The sequence below is a fragment of the Vombatus ursinus genome, unplaced genomic scaffold, assembly GCF_900497805.2.
Source record: "Vombatus ursinus unplaced genomic scaffold, bare-nosed wombat genome assembly UNPS02014818.1, whole genome shotgun sequence".
In the NCBI taxonomy this organism is placed as follows: domain Eukaryota; kingdom Metazoa; phylum Chordata; class Mammalia; order Diprotodontia; family Vombatidae; genus Vombatus; species Vombatus ursinus.
This window is the reverse complement of record NW_020954596.1, coordinates 19,401,851-19,422,345: the sequence shown is the minus strand read 5'-3', so window position 1 is coordinate 19,422,345 and position 20,495 is coordinate 19,401,851. Positions and strand designations below refer to the sequence as shown.

General features: G+C 39.3%; 1 protein-coding gene across 1 annotated transcript in view; it reads left to right on the top strand.

The window, feature by feature from the left end:
- CLNK (cytokine dependent hematopoietic cell linker) overlaps window positions 1-20,495 on the top strand; it is a 112,088-nt gene that overhangs the window by 20,758 nt on the left and 70,835 nt on the right. The window contains 4 exon segments of the mRNA XM_027836060.1: window positions 556-596; window positions 1,609-1,750; window positions 9,042-9,139; window positions 14,918-14,963. Coding sequence (XP_027691861.1) covers window positions 556-596; window positions 1,609-1,750; window positions 9,042-9,139; window positions 14,918-14,963 — 327 coding nt within the window.

The following is a 20,495-nucleotide window of genomic DNA, read 5'->3' as shown; positions in this document are numbered from 1 at the left end:
GGGTGTGCGGGGAGATAATTATATTGGTGCTTGCATTCTACTGGGGGTGGAACAGGACCAACCCGGGGTGTGCAAACAAGTAAACAGACAAGGAGATGAAAGATCTCTTCAGGAATTAGAAAGCAAAAGCAACCAGGACAGGGATTCTTAACCTTGGACCCTCTTCCACAGTCTGGTGAAATCAAAGCAACACTTTTCAGAATGATTTCCTTAAAGGAACAGAATAGAATAACATAGGGTTACAAAGGTAATCAAAATAGTTGAAATGAAAAACAAAAACCCAAGGTCACAGATACCAGTTTAAATGCCCCTGAACCAGGGGGCTGTAGATAGGCTTCCTGTAAGAAGTGGCATGTAGAAAGGACTTTGAAAGATTTTCAGAGGCAGAGAGGAGGAGAGAACACATTCCAGGCCCAGGAGGAAGCCTGGCTGTAATGGATTGAAGGAGGCAGGTGGAATGGCAAGGAAAGTCTGAGAACAGCAAACATTATTTCTATCACCTGAAGGTTATGGATTCTTTTTAAACACCATCCCATTTTAATCTCTTTCCTTTAGCAGGTCAGCACAGAATTATTTCTGAGGATTGCTCCAGCTATGTAAGTCTACTCAATTCTCTACTTCCACCTTCTTTAAAAAAGTGTAATGGTTTTAGAAAATCCATGAGGTTTTTGAGATAGAGAAACATTTTCCTAGATGGAAATTGGTTTTCTCACAATAACCCTGGAAGATATCATTATCCCTATTACACATCTAAGAAAATTGAGGTCTATAGAAATTAATTTGCTCAAGGCCAAATAAGTGGTTTGATGCCTGGGCCTCCAACTATAAAACCAATCCTCCTTCCATTATACTGTGTGTGTGTGTGTGTGTGTGTGTGTGTGTGTGTGTGTGTGTGTGCACGCACCTCTTTTACCCTGAGTTTTCATTGATCCACAACTGGAAAGGACTTCAGAAGTCATCTAATCTAATCTCCAAGGTCACACACTTAGAAAGTCAGAGGCGGGATTTGACCTCAGGACCTCTGACTCTAGTGTTAACCCTCCTTACCCTATACAGATAGATAAACTACAAGTCGGTGGAGTGAATTAATTCACTTGTGAGGCCTTCTGACATTGAACCCAGTGCTTTTATTATGTTTCGAGCAGGTCACTAGTGTATTGTAGTAGTCGGTCCTTACTATGTCTGGAGTAATTACTGAGCCCCCTCATAAACCAAGGGTAGGCTTTCTGCCTAGGTAGCCATGGAAAATGGGTTAATGTTGGGAAACTGATGGGAACTCAAGGAACTCAGCAGGGGGTTGGAAGGGAGTGAATTTGAGAACATAGGAAGTCCTGAACACCAAAATATAATCCAAGAGTCCTCTCTGTCAAATTACCAATGCTCTATAATTAGTTTCAGTTGAGCCTTACAAAAATAAACTTTCTAAATTATAACCCATTAGTGTGGCCTTGGATCATTTGTCCTTTGTTGTAGGCTTGGAAACCGACCCTTGACTTTGGGCAGGCTCTGAGATCTATTTTTGCTTCCTGAGTTAATTCTGAAGCTATTGTCTTCATCAATGTTACGCCCTCTTTCATATTATTTATCTGGCTGCTCCCTCCTGCTTAGGACATGACCATTGCAAAAGCGGCTGATGGAGCAAAAGGCAGTGGAGGGGAAGACTATGAAGACCCCAAGACATTTCCTATGAGAGGATTTCAGTCGGTGAAAATCTTACCTGCCAGACCTATAGAGGAGTCACAATATGCAGGTAACTTTGGGCGTAGTTTGGAAATTGAAAATGCTGAAATAAGGAGTCAGAGGGTAATAACAATAATTGACAGTCTCATTGTGTCTGAATGGAACATTCTGGCTGCTTTTTCCATGAAGGCTTCCCTGATTTCCACAGCTGCAAATAAAAAATCTCTCCATTTTCGAGTTTTGCTAAAATACGTTGTCATAAGTTTTCCTTTGTCCCAATCATATTTTCCTTTGCATTGTCTTTATTTATGCACATGTCATCTCGCCCAGAGGTGATGACATGGCATAGTGGACAGGAAGCTGGCTTTGCAGATTCAAATTCTACCTCTGACCTATACCAGTTGTTTCTCTTGTTCAGTTTCAGTTGTGACCCCATTTGAGGTTTTCTTGGCAAAGATACTGGAGTGGTTTGCCATTTCCTTCTCCAGTTCATTTTACATATAAGAAAACTGAGGCAAACAGGGTTAAGTGACTTGCCCAGAGTCACACAGCAAGTGTGTCTGTCTGAGGCCAGAGTCGAAGTCAGATCTTCCTGACTTCCGGATCTGGCATTGTATCCACTGCACCACCTAGCTACCCCAACTTTTCGATGCTCTAGGAAATTCTCTAGGACTGTAAGATATAGAGAGGGTACTGACTTTCTCTGATCCATAATGGATATGAAGGAGGTTGAGTAAGTTTCTTATACCAATGAAATCACAGGTCTGGTGCCTAAACTTATTCATGATGATGATGATGATGATGATTAAAAACCCCTCTATAAGAATAACCTTTTGCTTGTTTGTTTCAAGGTCCCCAAGGACTAAAGCATGTACAAAATAAAGTCATCATACAAATTGTTAGTATCAAATAATGCATACAGGGTGTCCCAAAAGTCTTAGTGCAGTTTTAAAATTTAAGTTCCTTGAAACTTCACTAAGACTTTCAGGATCCCCTTGTATTAACAACAATATTTCTATATGATAAGTGGCATAGCATATCACCAGGAACATGTGGAATTATAAAAGGGGATGGGCCAGACACACAAGAGAAAGGGACATGGGATTTACTGAAGACATAAGCAAGGATTGTACAAGATGATAAGGTTAGGATGGATTGTGATCTTTACTGGCCTAGAGAATAGCCATGCCCCTAAGATCATGGACGTATTGAAGTATATGTAACCTGAATTTACAGAAATCAATTAAACTAAATTCTTCATTGCAACAATTTAAGAACAGTGTCTTCTAACTCAACTTGTAATGACTAGTTTAAAGTGATCACATCTCTTCACAGCCTTCAGAAGATTTTCCACTGAGTCTTTTTGGGACAGACTTTGATCAGCTCAGCAAACATTTAAGGGCCACAGTACTTTAAAGATCAGGGATTTTGTTTCATTCAAGTCAATGGACATGTGTTAAACCATCTATCATGGTCAAGACACTGTACCAGACCCCCAGGCCCTAGGAATTAGGTAAAGATAAAATCTGATGTAGTCCCTGTCTTGAGCTACTGAGAGTCTAGTATCAAAATGAGACATAGACACAGTTAACTAGAATATAAATTAAGGGGAGATTACAAAGGAGGGTTCCAACCAAAGGGCTATGAGAAATGTGAGGAAGGAGGGAGCAGCACTTGAACTGGAAGGTGAGGGATGACTTCACAGAAGAGGTCCACCTGAGGTGGACCTTAAACAAAGGGAAGGATTCCAAAAAGCAAAGATAGATTAGGCAAAAGTCCATTGCAATCATGGGACTAACAAAAGCACGAAGACAGGAAAAAATGGACGAGACAAAGAAGGAGGAAGAGGATAAGATAAGGCCCAAAAGGTAGGTTGATCCCAGATTGTAGATGGCCCTGAATATCAGACTGTTGGTGATGGGGAGCTATTGAAGGTGTTGGCACCTGGAAATTTTCCATCTCTAGCTATGAAGTCAGCTCAAGTCCTACTGCTTCTAGGCCACAAATCAATTCATTTCAACAAGCATTTATTAAGCACTATATGAAGATAAAAAATGACACAGCCCCTACTCTCGAGCTCCTTATAGTTTACTGTGGGGATATGGGAATGGGATTGAATCAGACCTGTGGTTTGATCACTGCAAAGAGATTCAGGTAAAGAACTCCCTTCACCACAAAAGAACTTTTTTTGCAACTTATAGTCTCAGAGAGTAGTTTGGGGAAACTGAGTTTAAGCAATTTGCCCAGGGTCAAGAAGCCCATGTGTCAGAGGCAGGATTTGAAACCAGGTCTTCATGTCCTGAAAGCCTGTGCCCTATCCATTACAGGAGGCAAGGTAGAATGTCATGGGGACAAAGAAGGGTCATCAACAAAGTGTTTCAGGAAAATTTGAGAAGGGGTAGATCATTTGACCTAGAGTGGGCTTCATGAACAAAACAGTACCTGAGCTAAGCCTTGAGGGAAAGAAATGATTGCAGTTAGCCAGACTTCCTCTTCAATTGGTTGCACTTGAGTCAGAGACAATGGAATGGGCTACCCATGGACAGACCAACCAACCAACCAAAGTGAACAGAGGGTTGAGGGTGTATCATTTAGAGGGGAGCCCTAGAGATCCCTTGAGCTTAGTTCCAGCTGTCACACTCTCTCTCAAGTGAAAAGACTCTGAGACAGGCTCAATTCCCAATTAGGGGTAGCCAAAGCCTCCCAGCAGCCCCAGGGGCATTTTCATTTCTCTGGGTTCATTTGTCTTCAGCCCAGAGTCAGCTAACACAATTGGCAGCAGAACTGTATGTGGGGTCTTCAAAATAAAAGTGGAGTTTGTCAAAAACCCAAAGAGTAGAACTGACCCCTTTTAAAATGGAATTCCCACTGCTTTCAAACAAAGCTATCTAGGCAAGGCTCAGAGATTTGCTAAGCATTGTTCTCAGAACTTATTTGCTAGATTTGGTTGGAAAATTCAAGACAGCACTTTTCTAGCTATTATGCCCCATTAAATCTTATTTTTCTGCTTACCAGTGGAAATTATTTTTGCTTCAATCGAGAAGACAATGTAAGCAGCCTCTGGTAATGATTTTAAAACTTTCTCTACTCTATACAATTTCTTGCAGAAAGCACCTCGAGTCTAAACAAATTCTTCCCCATCTGATCTCATAGCACTTTATACCTCTATTAGGATCTTGTGTTCGAATTTATATTCTATTTATCTGTGGAGGTGGCTCATCTCCCTCACCCAGAGGATCAGTTTCTTGAAGGTGGAGATTGTCTCATTTATCTTTTTTACATCTCGTCCCCACTCCCCTCAACAGTGCTCTGCACGTGGGATCATAGAATGTTAGATCTAAAAAGGCGAGGTTGCGCTGGAATTGAAATGCTGGTTCCCTGACTAAACCCAGCAGGTTTTCCATGACACCCAAATGTCTCTCTTGTGCTGCTGATTGAAACAATATGCCCACATATAGGCCAGATTTAGACAACACAGGTACACAGCACCTGTTGTGGTTACTGAGATAATGACCCTCTGAAAAATATCCACAAGGGGCTTGGAATTCTTTGAAGATGGGAATCGTGTAAATGATGCCTCTACCCACCTGCTCATTAATCTGTAGCCCCAGAGCCACTCTCTGATATCTGACACATTAACGGGCATCATGCCTTTCTCCTGAAGGGTTCTAATCATTTCAGAGAGATTAGATTTGTCAGCCACAAATTTCCCAAGGGAAGGATATGTACCAGTTTTAGTGTCTTTCATATTATAAGTAAGTAGACTGAGGCAGGGTCTGTGGCTCCTTCCAAATCATCCAGTTTATGTAAGGTCCTGGGATTTAGAGCGAGAAGGGATCTTACAGCTCACGGAGGAGTCAGTCAACAGTCAATAAGCATTTAGGAAAAACTTGGGTTGAATCAGGCATTGTACTAAGTCCTGGGGATACAAAGAAAAAGTGAAGGGGTCCTGCCTTTAAGGAGCTTACATTCTAATGAGGGAGATAAAATTCACATACACAGGTATATACACGAGTAACTTTAGAATGGAAGACTTTAACAGCTGCAGGGGACAGGAAAATCCTCTTGGAGAAGGTGATATTTGAGTCTTGAAGGAGTAAGGAGAGAGAGCATTCCAGGCATGAAGGACCTTCAGTGTAAAGACACAGAGACAGGAGGATTTCTTAATCTTCAGCCCTATCCTCTTACAGATAAGGAAACTGAGGCACAGAGAAATGAAGTGACTTAAACTAGCTACAGGCAGAACTAGGGCCAGAACCTCAATATCCCTACTCTCTACCCATAATATGGCTTCTCAGTTGACAAAGAACTTTTTACATACATTTGAATCTCATAATTGTTGTTGTTTTTCAGTCATGTGTGACTCTTCATGACCCCATTTGGGGTTTTCTTGGCTAAAATACTGGGTGGTTTAACATCTCCTTCTCCAGCTCATTTTACAAATAAAGAAACTGAGGCAAACACAATTAAGTGATTTGCCCAGGATCACACAAGTATCTGTCTGAGGCTGGATTCAAACTCAGGTCTTCCCCAACTCCAGGTTCTATCGACTGTACCACCTAGCTGCCCCTGAACCTATTAATGGAGTGAGATAAATAGCAAAAGTATGATATCCCCATATTAGGCAGCTAGGTAGCACAATGAAAGGAACACTGGGCCTATAGTCAGAAAGACTTGAATTCAAATCTGGCCTTAGATGTGTATGACCCTGGGCAAGTCATTTAAACCTCTGTCTGCCTTAGTTTCTTCAGTTCTAAAATGGGGATCATAATTAGCACCTACTTCACAGGGTTGTTTTGAGGATCAAGTGAGATAATATTTGTAAAGCACCTAGGACAGTGCCTGGCACATTTAGTAGGTGCTTAACAAATGCTTGTTCCTTTTCCCTTCCCTCCCGATTACATATGAGAAGGGGATATCAGCTTGTCATGTAGAGAGGGCCAGAGACGACAACTGGGCAGCCCATGTGTTCCACTGATATCCTGGGGATGTTAGGAGAAAGCAAAAAAGACCCCAATCAATTGGGTGGACCCCCAAGGCTATAGACAAGAGGCCCACAGAATGGGCTGGCATGGATGAGTTGTAACCTCCATCAAAGGAGGAAACTTGCAAATCAACGAACTCCTAGATCCATTTTTGCGTTTACAAATGATGCTAAGAACAGGTAATGCCTACCAAGGACCATGCCACATCTGCACTCGGGCTAGACGTTAGGTCTTCTGCCTCTGTTTTCATTGCTCAGTCATTTCAGTAGAGTCCAACTCTTCATGACCCTATTTGGGGTTTTCTTGGCAGAGATACTGCAGTGGTTTGCCATTTTGTTCTCCAGCTCATTTTACAGATGAGGAAACTGAGGTAAACAGGGTTAAGTGACTTGCCCAGGTCACACAGCTAGTGAGTGTCTCAGGCCAGATTTGAACTCAGAGAGATGAGTCTTCCAAACTCCAGGCCCAATACTCTATCCACTGCGCCACCTAGCTGCCCCTCTTCTGTCTCTGTATCTGGTGCTTTTTTGTCCACACAACCTCACTTCTCTGGGTGTGTCTGAAGCTATTTCACTGTCCCTGAACAAAAAACAAAATCTAAGTCTTATCCACTCTATCTCTGCAACATCTCCTACATTTGTCCTCTCCCATCTCAAGAAGTCATTACTTTAGATCAGACTCTTTTCCCTTCTCTCCTGGACTATTACACTAGCTTCCACCTCATGTGAGTCTTTACCTCCTGAAATTACTTTGTATTATTTCTCCATTTAAATTAGATAACCTCTGGTAGAATGAAAGCTTTTTCAGAACAAGTACTGGATTTTTTTCCCTTTATTTCCCCTACACTTATCACAGTGCCTTTTGCATCATAGTAGGCACTTAATAAATATTTCTTGAATAGAATCAATCCTTTTCCCCTTTGCTTAGAACACATGATGCCTATAGTTATCTTTTCTTCTATTGATTAGGATATTCACTACCCCACAGTGAGCAACACATTTTGGAATTCCCCACCAGAATGTCTCGCACAGCAGACCCCTAGGGTGGCACAGTGGATAGAGCACTGGCCCTGGAGTCAGCAGGATATGAGTTCAAATCTAGCCACAGACACATAACACTTGCTAGCTATGTGACTCTGGACAAGTCATTTAATCCCAATTGTCTCACCAAAAAGCAAACAAACAAACAACAACAAAAAAAAAAAAAAAAAACAAGAATGTCTCACACGAGATTCATAGAAAAGAGAAGGCTGTCCCTACCTAAAAGACATCTGGTCCCCAGATCAGCAGGGAAGTTGCTCTCTCTATTTCTGACTGCCACAGATCTCTACTCTAGACTGGTTTAAAAACCTTAACAAAGGGAGAAGAATATGTAATGTTTCTGTAAAGGAAAGACTCACTTATATTCTGATGTAATTCAAATGAAGCTGAACCATTGAACACCATAGGTCACTAGGCTTCAAACCAGCTAAACCTAATCTCTACATAAGCCAGTTTCAAAGAACTAACAGCATCCCAACCAAATAGTCCCCAACTACCAGAGCCCCACATGGCTTCTTATGATGCTATTAAAGAAGATATAGGTTATTTCCTCAACCAGATGAATTGTTGATCATCTTTAATCATAGACCCCAGAGCCAGAACCAGTGGTAGGCAAGGTGGGCAGTCAGAAAGGGTGTACCACATTGGGTCATGAGAGATACTTTTCCATCTACTTTTTGTTAAAGTATGTATTTTAATGCCCTCCATGTCACATTGTGTGCTACATTCATTTTGATATCAAGTTACATGTTACCATGAACGCTGAAAGCCTCAAGTAGATAGTAACATATGGTCATATATTTTCACTTGCAGAGTAATAATTTTCAAACCTCATGTTGCTCACAGAAAGGCTGTGAAAACAACCCCAGTGGAAGGGATCCACCGTGTCTGCCACTTTGTAAGAGTGAGCTGAAAGGTTAATCGTCAATATTATAGTGCTATGAAAAAAGTGCTGGATTTTGAGTCAGAAGACATGGGTTCAAATCCCAGCAGATAATCAATGTACAGGATCAAGGATAGAAAAAAATAGCATGAGAACACGGATTGCAAGTGGAAAACTGTGATGTACTTTAAAGCTTCCCAGTCTGCTTCCAGATACAAAAACTCATCTTTCTAATATCAGTGTTTTGCTGATGTGTTTATGAATCATGAAACATACCATCTCAAGTGTGAAAAATGTGCCTTATATGCTGAAAGCACTATGAAAGTGCAAACTATTAGGATGATGATGATAATAATAGCACCACAGAGAACTCCCCTAGAATGAACAATTGCTCCTTGCATTTTAGAAGGTGAACAAATTAAGAGGTTGAGTTTTTATTTTCTTGTCTCACAGATACACGCTGTTTCCAAGAAATGATGAATTCTCACATTTCAACAGACATTGAGACCAATGTTTCCATGCAGCCTTGGAACTTCCAGATGAGATCAGAAGTAAGTGAAAGTCATGTGATCGTTCTTAAATTTCTCATAAGGTGAAATTTAAGAAATCAACTGTATAAGCATAGGATGGGAGGAACTTCACTAAACCATAATTCATGTGAAAAAGGACCTGGGGGATTTAATAGAATGCGTTGGCAGGTTAATTTAGAAACCAAATAAGTTATTGCAAGCTTGGGAGGAATTAATAGAAACCCAATATACAGAAGATAGGGCAGATAGATAGATCAGATGGAATATTTATTAAGCACTTAATGTGTACCAGGCACTGCGCTAAGTACTGGATATACAAAGCAAATGAAAGAGTCCCTGACCTCAAGAAGCTTACATTTTAATGGGGCTAGATAAAGGCTTTATTAAGCACTTACTATATGCCAGGCACTGTGCTGAGTGCTGGGGATGAAAAGCAAGTGAGAAAGCCTCTGTCCTACAGAAGGGAAGGAACATATATATGTATATATATATATACACATATACACGCACACATATATATACACACATATATATTGATTAATATATATGTAACATTGATTAAATATATATGTAACAGGGAGCTGGAAGAGGAAAGGGTGGGGTGAGTGATTGTGTGGAGAATCATTCAACATCTGCAGCACCTTCCTTTCTGTCTTCTCACTGGTGGATAACCTTTATCCTTTAAAGGTGGATTGATTTTTATAACAAACCAAAAGCTTTTCAGAACCAAGTCCAGTGAACAAGGCAAGTGATGAAGCCATTTTTGACTCAAAGCAGGTGTAACCAAAGTATCTGTGTACCCTAGATAAGAATAAAAATAATATAAGAATATAAATAAAAAATAAATAATAATAAATGTATAAATAAATATAATATAATAAAAATAAATAATAATAAATATAATATGAATATAAAAGAATAAAAAATTGTGCCCTTCTTTCTTGCTACCCACTTTCCCCACAATACATGGGTCATATTACAAAACAAAATAATCTGCTGTGGAAAGCAGAATTTTCTCTTGTATTAACAACATATGCAAATATGCAAAGGATTCATGATTTTATCAGCAAGGGGAACACCTATCAACAGAGATCGCAGTCTGTCAATGATTTAGGAGAAAAATCTTATGAATTACTTGAGGTGAATTGAATGACCCATGATCAATTAAAAAGTTTTGATAAATAAGTATTTATTAAGTGTCTGCCAAACACTGTGCTAATATCTGGGGATACAGGTACAGCGAATAAAATTATCTCTACTTTTAAAGAGCTTGCATTCTAACAGACAAGACAATAAAAACTACATAAATGTATATAAAAGAAAAAAAGAATAAATATGAAGTAGTTGAGTACACGTTAGTATGAGAAGGAAGGCACTAGCAGTCGAGGGTATCAGGAAAGGCTTCATCCACAAAGTGGTCAATGTGATCACATAACTAGTAAAGGTTGGAGGTAGGCTATGAACCCAGGTCTCTATGACTCCAAGCCTAGCACTCTAAACACCATATTGCCTCAGATCAAATAGTACAGGCATTTATGCTGAACTCTCCTACCCCACCCCCCTGCCCAACACACACACACACACACACACACACACACATTTACTTCCCTTTCTAACTTTTGCTCTTGTTTAGGGAATAATAATCAAATCAATGCTGCCATGACTACTAGAAAGGAGCAATGTGACAATTGAGTGCCTATTGGAAATCCCTTCCCTGGTCCATATTTCTACTAGCATGTCCAATTAGAGTGTAAACTCCTTGAGGGCAGTGATTGTCTCACTTTTGTTTTTGTATCCCCACCTCCTCCTTTTTTTATGTTTTGTTACAAGAGATTACACTCTAGGAAGGAGAATAAAGAGGGATACATGGAAAATGTTAGTGAAGAAATACAAAGATAGAAATAGTTTAAATAACTTTATATAGATCAATGGAGCAAAGAGACTATGTATCAATTCATCAACAAGTATTTATTAAGCATTTATTTAATGCTTCAGAAATTTAATGCTGTGCATTGGGGCAGCTAGGTGGCACAGTGGACAGAATGCTGGGTCTGGAGTTAGGAAGACTCATGTTCATGAGTTCAGATCTGGCCTCAGACACTTACTAGATATGTGACCCTGGGCAAGTCTCTTAACTCTGTTTGCCTCAGTTTCCTCATCTGTAAAATGAACTGGAGAAGGAAATGGCAAACCATTCCAGTGTCTTTGCCAAGAAAAGCCCAAACTCACGAAGAGTCAGACACACCTGAAAACAATTGAACATCGTCATTGTGCACTGGGGACACAAATTCTCTCTCTCTCTCTCTCTCTCTCTCTCTCTCTCTCTCTCTCTCTCTCTCTGTCTGTCTCTCTGTCTCTCTGTCTCTCTCTCCGTCTCTCTCTCTCGTTACATTAGTACATTAAATACCCACCTCTATTACTGATCATACATGTCTCCATGATAAATTTTACACGTCTCCGTATGTTCAAATCAATATTTATATTAGCCTCTAGCCTATTCATTCTCATTATATACCTCTCTATTTTTCTGACACCCACAACCACAATTTTGATTTTTTTAGAGACTGTAGGGGCTCCATGATTCACAGATACAGAGCATCACTGGTAGAATCTTGATATTGAACATATGAATTATTGGATTCATGTATGATCCTCATTTTCAGTTCTATTTTTATACATTTATGTTTATACATTTTCTATATATGGAAATAATCACCTTATTTGTTATTTGTCAGGTTCAGATTTTTAAAAAAAAAAGGAAAGAAAATATGGGTTATTGTTTTAGAGAGCACCCTGGAGTCAATCAAAATGTTGCACCATTTTCCAAATGCTGTTCAGCTTATTCTCATCCTCCTGTTCAATTCTGTGCCAAATTCACTGTCCATTGATAGTTTCTGTCCAAGACATAAGTATTGTTGGATCAGCTTAGTGGGCTATCCTTCCAACCATATATCATGAAATAGATAACAAGATTTTTTTTTGTCCAACATTTTTTCCCGTGTGTGAATTGTTAGTCTGATTTCTTTTAAGTGGCTACGGATGTCATTTAGGATGCTCTATAGTATTCCAGGGCTTGTTATAATACAGACAATGTCATGAGTGATGTGATGGTAAATGTTTAACAACTGGATCTCCAAAAATGCATAGCACACTTTTAAGTTTAATCTGCATTATTAACGTTTTCTCTATCACTTTCTTAAGCCTAGATTTGTAACATTTATCTTCAAGGCACTTACATTCTAAGGAGACAACACGTGTAGTGGAGTGGTGTCCAGGAAAGGCAGCTTTGTCCTGGAGAGTCACAAGCAAGGAGAGTTGATCCTCAGGGCAAACAATAGACACACTTCCAAAAGCAGTGAAAGTATTGATTTGATTTCTTTACCCATAGCCAAAAGGAATAAAATGTGTGTGTGTGTGTGTGTGTGTGTGTGTGTGTGTGTGTGTGTAGTGTGTTTGAGGCATTAAATTGGCTTGAAATGAATTTGTATTATATTGATCAAAGGATCTTTGTCCTATGGTTTGCGAGGCAGGAATTCCTTTAGACCCTTTAAGTTGTAAAATTATCTCTAGAATGTGTGTGTGTATATAGAAATATATATATATATATGCATATTCTAGAGATAATTTTAGAGATAATACTAGAAATATATGTGTTTGTCTCAGTAATATCAACTCCATTTTTTTCAATTTTTATTATTTCTAGGTATCATTCGTCCTCTAAATTTTCAAGATCTTCATTACTACTCCTAAACTATTGACATAGCTTCCTAATTTTATTCTCTCCCTCCTTCCAATGTATCCTGCTTAATATTTCTTTCAGAATATTTTTATTTTAAAAATTTGTTAATGTTTTCCCATTTTTAAAATTTTGAACTTAAATTTAAGAAAAAAAAACCTTTCCATACACACAGCAGAGCACAAAAACAAGATTCTATTTAAAACCATAAATCTCCATTTTGTACCACTTACTTTTGATATCTAGATATATTTATATTTAACATATATGTAGGTATATACATATATATACACATATATATGTAATAAATTCTACTCATTAGCTTCAAAACTGTCCTGCTTGTTGGTTCTCCCTTCTAAACTGACCCCATCAATTTAGATTTTGGCATCACTGTTCAGCATCCTGTCAGATGTTTGGGTGCTAGAAAATTAACTAATACCCCTGCTGCCATAATGTTGGCAGTAGTTTAATATCATCTCAGAAGTAACTGAGTAGGGAAAGAGGACCTAAAAATAAACATCACAGTGAATCAGAATGGTACTCCCACTACTCTTGGATTGTTTGATTTCTAAATTTCACATGATATCCACTGACTATTAACAGTCATTTTAATTATCCTCACATACATAACTTTCAAGTTGGCAAAGTCCTTTACGTAGGTTATCTCATTTGAGACCTGCAACAACCTTCAGAGGTTGATAGTATAGGTAGGACTATCCCCATTTTGCAGATGAGGATGTGAAGATGCTAGAGGCTAAGTGGTCTTATAGCCATGGTCTTGCACTTGTGTAGTCTTGACATGTGCACCAGTATGTGTGAAAGGTAGAATTTCACCCCATGTCTTCCCAACTCCAAGTCCAGAATTCCATCCACTATACCATGACATTTCTCATAAATGAGCCTGATGCTTTCAGTGCCTAAGTCTCCTTTTCAATTTAACAAACATGTATTAAATGCCTTTGATGTGCCAGGCACAGGGGTTATAAAGACAAAAATAAGACAAAGTTTGCCCTAAAAAACCTTACATTTTCTTCCTCCATCATGGTAGGCAGCTTCAGAGGGTTTTGAATGATGAACTGTTAGGGCCACTTGGATATCCCAGCAAGCATTGGGCCTTACACACTTGCCTAACCTCTGTACTTTCAATACATCAAAAGGTTTGACTTGAGGATCTACCATTTACTACTGCTTCTCTGATTTTTGACAAATTATTTCATTTCTCTGGGCCTCAGTTTCTTTATCTGTACAATTAAATTAGTGAACTAGATAGTTTCTAAGATTCCTTCCACCTCTAAATCTTTGATCCCTGATTCCATAAATGTAAACACTCCCTCCACTGATAGAGATACTTCCATCACTTCATAAATGGCTTTTATTATTTGCTGTGGCCAAAAAAAAATCATCATCTGGTTGCCAATCGTCTGGAGATGAACTCTGTACTTAACTAAATTGATAAAATGGTACATGAAAAGCAGATCATCTGTCACTAGAGTAATACATGAAGCTTAGCAAGAGATGCCAGCTTTATTCTGGGTTAGCCTTTGAAATACCAGGGTCACCCTATACCATAAGGTACCATTGGAGGAAGGGAAGACCACCTTAGCTTGCCATGATCGATATATGAAGTTAACAGCTTGACTTTGGACTGGAGCTTTAAACAGTGTGCTCTCATTAGCAACACAATCACAGTCACCATAATCATTATGACCATCCTTCTCGTTACCATTGCCACTGCCACCGCCACTACAGGTGTTCACCAAACACCTACTCTGAGTTAGGATTATTTTCCAGAGGCCTAATGCCTAAATTAATGTATTATGTTAACTGCATTTATTCTTCATTTTCTTAAGAATAGAAGGTTTGGTGTCTTTACGATGTTTTCCTTCATAGAATATAAGCTCGTGAAGGGCAAAGGCTATCTCTGTTTTGTCTCTATATGCCCCTTACCTAGCCTGGTGCCTGGTGCGCAGTACCAGATAAGTACCTATCTATTGACTATTTGATTTCTATTCTTAACTCTGTAGTCTAGATCACTATTAATTGTTCTATGTTGTGTTTTACAGGAGGGAATGCAGATTTTAGCGGATATCAGAGATTTAAATCTTAAAGGTAAGTATGCATGTGGGAAATATGGAAATGAAATATGACTATATGGTGCCTATATTGTTCACGAGTTTTTATGTGTGTAAAAATCATGGCTAGCCACTACTAAGTGTAAGAGAAAGTCAGAGAGGGAGAAAGGGAGGGAAGGAGAGGCAAAAAGAGAGATAGAGAGAGAGAAGGACAGACATAGACAGAGAAGGAGAGATAGAGAGAGGAAGGGGGAAGGGTACGGAGGAGAGAGAGAGAAGAGGGAGGAAGGGAGGGAGGGGTGGAGCCAAGGAGAGAGGAACAGAAGGAGAAAGATGGAGAAAGGAAAGATGGAGAGTGAGAGAGAGAAAGAGAGAGAGAGAGAGAGAGAGAGAGAGAGAGAGAGAGAGATTGAGAACGGCAATATATAGAGAGAAGGAAAGATGAAAAAGAGAATAAAACGAGAAGTTGAGAAAGAGAAAAAAGAATGGAGAAGAAAATTAAAGAGAAAACAAGAGAAAAAAAAGAGGAAGAAGTTGAAGGGGGAGAGGAAAGAAGGAGACATCAATCCCTCTGAACCAGGTAGAAAGGTAAAGGAGGAAGAAAAGAGGGGAAAAAAATGGGAAAAGAGGAACTCTTTGCCACTGTCTCCCTTGGTTCTCATAATGGATCACCACATTCCCTCTCTCCCTACCAACAACTATCTCCTGTTATACCACTTTGTACCATGGGACATTGTTTCTGAAGGTAATGTTTTTGTTCCCATCTCTTGTAGAAATACTAGAGTTGGGGGGGGGGGGAGGTGTCCACTTTATCAATTACCTTGTAACAACTTTATCCAAAGAAATGTGCCTGCACAATCTCTCTAAAGCTCCTCTGTGTCCCATAAGCCCTAGGATAGAAAGCATCCCATAAAAATATCATAAAAGTAACTAGTAAACATCTAGTGCTTTAAGGTTTAACAACAAGCATTTATTAGACATTTTTTTTGTATACCAGGTACTGTACAAAGCATTGGAAATACAAAGAAAAACAAAATCGAGCCGTCTTCACAGAACTCACATTCTGATGGGAGTTGGAGGTGACAAAATGCAAACAGTCATGTTCATACAAGATATATGCAGGATAAATTTGAGGTGAACCCAAGAGTAGGGGCTCACCTTGAGGGGAAGCAGGAAATGCCTATTGCTGAAGGTAGAATCTGAGTTGTCTTAAAGGAAGCCTGGGAAACAAGGTAGAAAAGATGAAGAGAGAAAGCCCTCCATGTCCAGGAGAAAAGCCAGGAAAAAAAGACACAGGCTCAGGAACTGGTGTCATCTTCAAAGAACAGCAATAAGGCAGGTGTCATGGGATCATAGAGCACATACAGGGGAGTAAAGTGTAAAAAGACCACAGAGCTGGGGAGGGGCCAGGTTAGAAGAGCTTTAAAAGCCAAACAAAGTATTTTATATTTGATCCTGGAGATAATAGGGAGCAATTGCTTGGAGTTTATTGCTTGGAGGGGTAGGGTGGGTGGGGTGAGACAGGCAGCAAAATAACAAGGTCAGACTTGGCTTTAGGAAGATCATTTTGGTAGCTGGAGGATGGACTGGAGTGGGAAGGCACTTTAGGGAGAGAGATCAACCAAAATGCTATTGAAAGAATCCAGGTGTGACATGATAGGGGTGAGGTCATATATCTAAGAGACGTTATAAAGTAGAAACAGCAAGACTTAGCAACACATCGGATATGAGCAGTTACTGGGAGTGAGGAAATGAGAACGCTACCTAGATTGTGAGCTTTGGTGACTGGAACGATGGTGGTGCCCTTGCCAGCAATAGAGAAGTTTAGGAGAAGAAAGGTTTTGGAATGAGATATAATGAGTCCAGTCTTGGATAGATTGAGTTTAAGAGTTCTTTGGGATATGAACTTTGACATATCCAATACGCATTTGAAGATATGAGATCAGTGGTCAGGAGGGAGGTTAAGGCTGGTTAAATAGATCTGAAAATCATCTACAGAGTCAATAAGTGAATCCATGAAAGCTGATGAGATCACCAATTGAGATAATATACAGGGAAAAAAGAGGGCCTAGAACAGAGCACTGGGGGAAACCCACAGTGGAGGATACCTTGGAGTTCATTTATTCTAAACTCTTCATTTTGCTGAAGAGCAAACTGAAGCCCAGAGAAGTGACTTACCCAAAGTAACACAGACAGTATATGGTAGAGTGACCCTTTAAACCCAGACCCTCTGGTTCCGTATCCAGTGTATTTTCACCCATAGCACATTGCCTCCTATTCATTCTCAAAAACAAATATTTGAAGTACATAATGCAAGCATGATGACCCTCATTTTACAAATGAATGAACTGAAGTTAAGAGAGGCCAAATGAATTGACCAAAGTCACATGTCTAGTAAGTGCTAGAGTCGGGATTCAATTCAATACTGTCCCAAAGCTACATCTCTTCTATACAGGCAATTTCTCAATTTCCAAGTAAGATCCAGGAATAGAAAGGTGATATCAAAAAGATGAGGCAGGAGGGAGATGAAAATTAATCAAAATACTCCCCATTTATGGGACCACACACAATGCCTGGAAAATGCTAAGATGATTTATACGCTCATTACAAAATACCATATTTTTGATGCAAATACATTCTCAGATAATTTATTCATCCTCACCAAATGTCATGGGAAAAGAAAACATATTGGTGGATTTCACTAATGGCAGACTTTTGCAGTGATATTTATCATCAAGTTGAGCACTTAGGTTTATGTTAATGTCTTTTTCATGCTACTTTTTCATTATCGTATTTTGACATTATCTAGGATGTATCAACTTTTAGAATTTCTTGTGTCTTCAGTTGTAAGGCACTGTACAAAAAACAGCTTTGTGCATATTTTATGGAATAAAAAATTCACCTTCATGCAGTTTCCATTCTGGAGCATTTGCTGATTGGCTAAGATTAATCTCTAGGATAAAAACAGACAACTTAATTTTCAGAAAGGGATATCACTAGTGCTCAACGACCCAGGCCCGATACAATAGGTGCTGGCACTGATGGAAAAAAACAAGGCTAAATGGTATTTCTTTTCTAGGCCTGGGTGTTAACAAAAACATAAAACTAAAACCAATTTCCTTTGCAAAGACAAGAATGCCTGGCACAAGAATGAATTTGTGAAAGGGGAAAAACGCACTGACCCATCAAAGAAAACACAGTGATGAAGTTATGTACAGGTGACTTGGCATAGAAAAACTAAGAGAGGATCTTAAGACAAAAAACAGCCATATATTTGTTTCCATAATGAAGATTTGGCATAGAATTATAGGATTCCAAAGCCAAAGGGACCTTGGAACATGGAGCATTAAGCACGGGAGAAATCTTAGAACATCAGGGATAGGAGGGACCATAGAACATAGAGTATTTAACATGATGGCAGTCAGGGAATGTTAAAGGACCCCAGAACATAGGCTATCAGAGTTATAAGGGACCTTACAACTGTTGGGGGTTGGTGCCAGTGGAACTTTGTCCTTGAGGACACAAAGGAGAGGGTTAAGGATTGGACTTGTGATTTCAGTGGTATAGGCAGAGCTCCCAAATGAGGAAAGTACTTCTGTAACTGACCATCTTAGAGTTGTCCAGAATGCCAAGAGGTTTAGTGGCTTGCTCAGGGTCACATGGCCAACAAAATTCGTGGCTAGTCAAACTCAGGTCTTCCTAGATTCAATGCCATCCTTATGTCTACTACATCTCACTGTGCTTAATAAAGGCTTATTGTTCAATTAATAGCTAGAGAAGGCTGGGGTAATGCTCACAGACTCATTTTAGGACTACAAATACATGCCAACAGAAGAAACCTTCAAGATTATCTAATTCATTCTCTCATCTTTCAAATGAAAAAACTGGAAAAAGAGAGAAAGGAAAGGACTTACCCAAGGTCACGTAATTAATTAGTAGAAAAACCAGGACTGGAATCTAGAACTTTTGACTCTCAGTCCTGTTCTCTTTTGGCCACCCCACAGTACTTCTACTTATTGAGAGTTTTGTTCAAAATTTCACTGAACGTCTAAAAATAATAACCCGCAAAAGAAAATGCGTATCACATAGTATAAGAGCTAGCAGTTACACAGCTCTCTCTGTAGTCATATAAGCTCTCTTGGAAAATGTCAGGTACTTGGCAGATACTGATCTCCTTTTATCCTCATATGCCTAGAAACCAGGGACTATTATCATTCCCATTTTATAAATGAGGAAACTGAGGCATAGAATGGATGAGTGATTAGCCCAGGGTCATATGACAAGTATCTGAAGCTGGATTTAAAATCAGGTCTGCTTCACTCCAAGGCCACCCCAGGCTGACTCAAAAGCTGCTTATATACTACTTCTGGGCTGAGTGGGTACTTTCTCCAATATTAACATGTTATTAATTCAATGAAAAAAATATATAGGTTGAGTTCTAAGCCATCTCTCTCCTCATATAAGTGCATTAAGTACCTACTGTGTTTGTAGGGCTGGACTAGGCATGGAAAGAGACGCAAACTTTTGATTGGAAATAATCTCTATCTCGAGGGAAAAGAGGAGGAGTGGGAGGGGCAGAAAATTTAAAACTCAAAATCTTATGGAAGTGAATGTTGAAAACTAAAAATCAATTAATTTAAAAAAAGAAAAAAAGAAAAAAATAGTCCCTATCTTAGCTTAAGAGTCTAGTAGGTAGGTAAGCTAGGTCAGGGTATCAGTAAAACAGGCAAAGGGCCCAGCAAGCCTTTGACACTACACCATGTACCGTACAACAAGGGGAATTTCATACACACACACACACACACACACACACCCCAAAGTAAAACTAAGGAATTCAGAAGGAATGCAGATACCAATAACCTCATGCTATCAGGCCCTGGGACACTTAAAAATCTCAATGACCAAACTATTTTACCAGACCTCAAAAGCAAAAACTTTATGTCAGCAGATTTAAAGTCCTTGGATGGAGGGCAAGAAAGGAAAGAAAGAAACGAAAGAAAAACAGCCTCTACCCTCTACCCTCTACCCTCTTTCCTATTCTGTTCCATTTTAGTCCCTGAGCTGGAATTTTCCCAACTCTAATTACTTAATGCCCACATTTTAACAATTAAAAATTGACTTAATGATATTAGAATCTCGTATTGAAATTCATTCATTTAGCTGTTTACTCATGGGAGTGGTAGCTATCCTCTTAGTGACTAATTATTGTATAGGACAAATTTAAACCAACATTACCCTTTGACCTTGACACATTGGTCTATCACTGGGTAATTCTGTCTTCTCGTTCTGTGGGTGGCCTTTACATACACACACACACACACACACACACATACACACACACACACACATGTTTGTGTATATATGTATAAATACATGTACATATATACGTGTGTATATATGTGAGTGTGCATACCTGTGAGTATGTATGAATAAGGTAGAAGAAGAAAAATTAGACTAGGAGTCAGACCACCTAGGTCCTTAACACCTCTTAAGACCTCAATTACTTACTTCATCTGTAAAATGAAAGGATTTAACCATATGATTCCTGAACTCTAATCTTTGGCTCCTT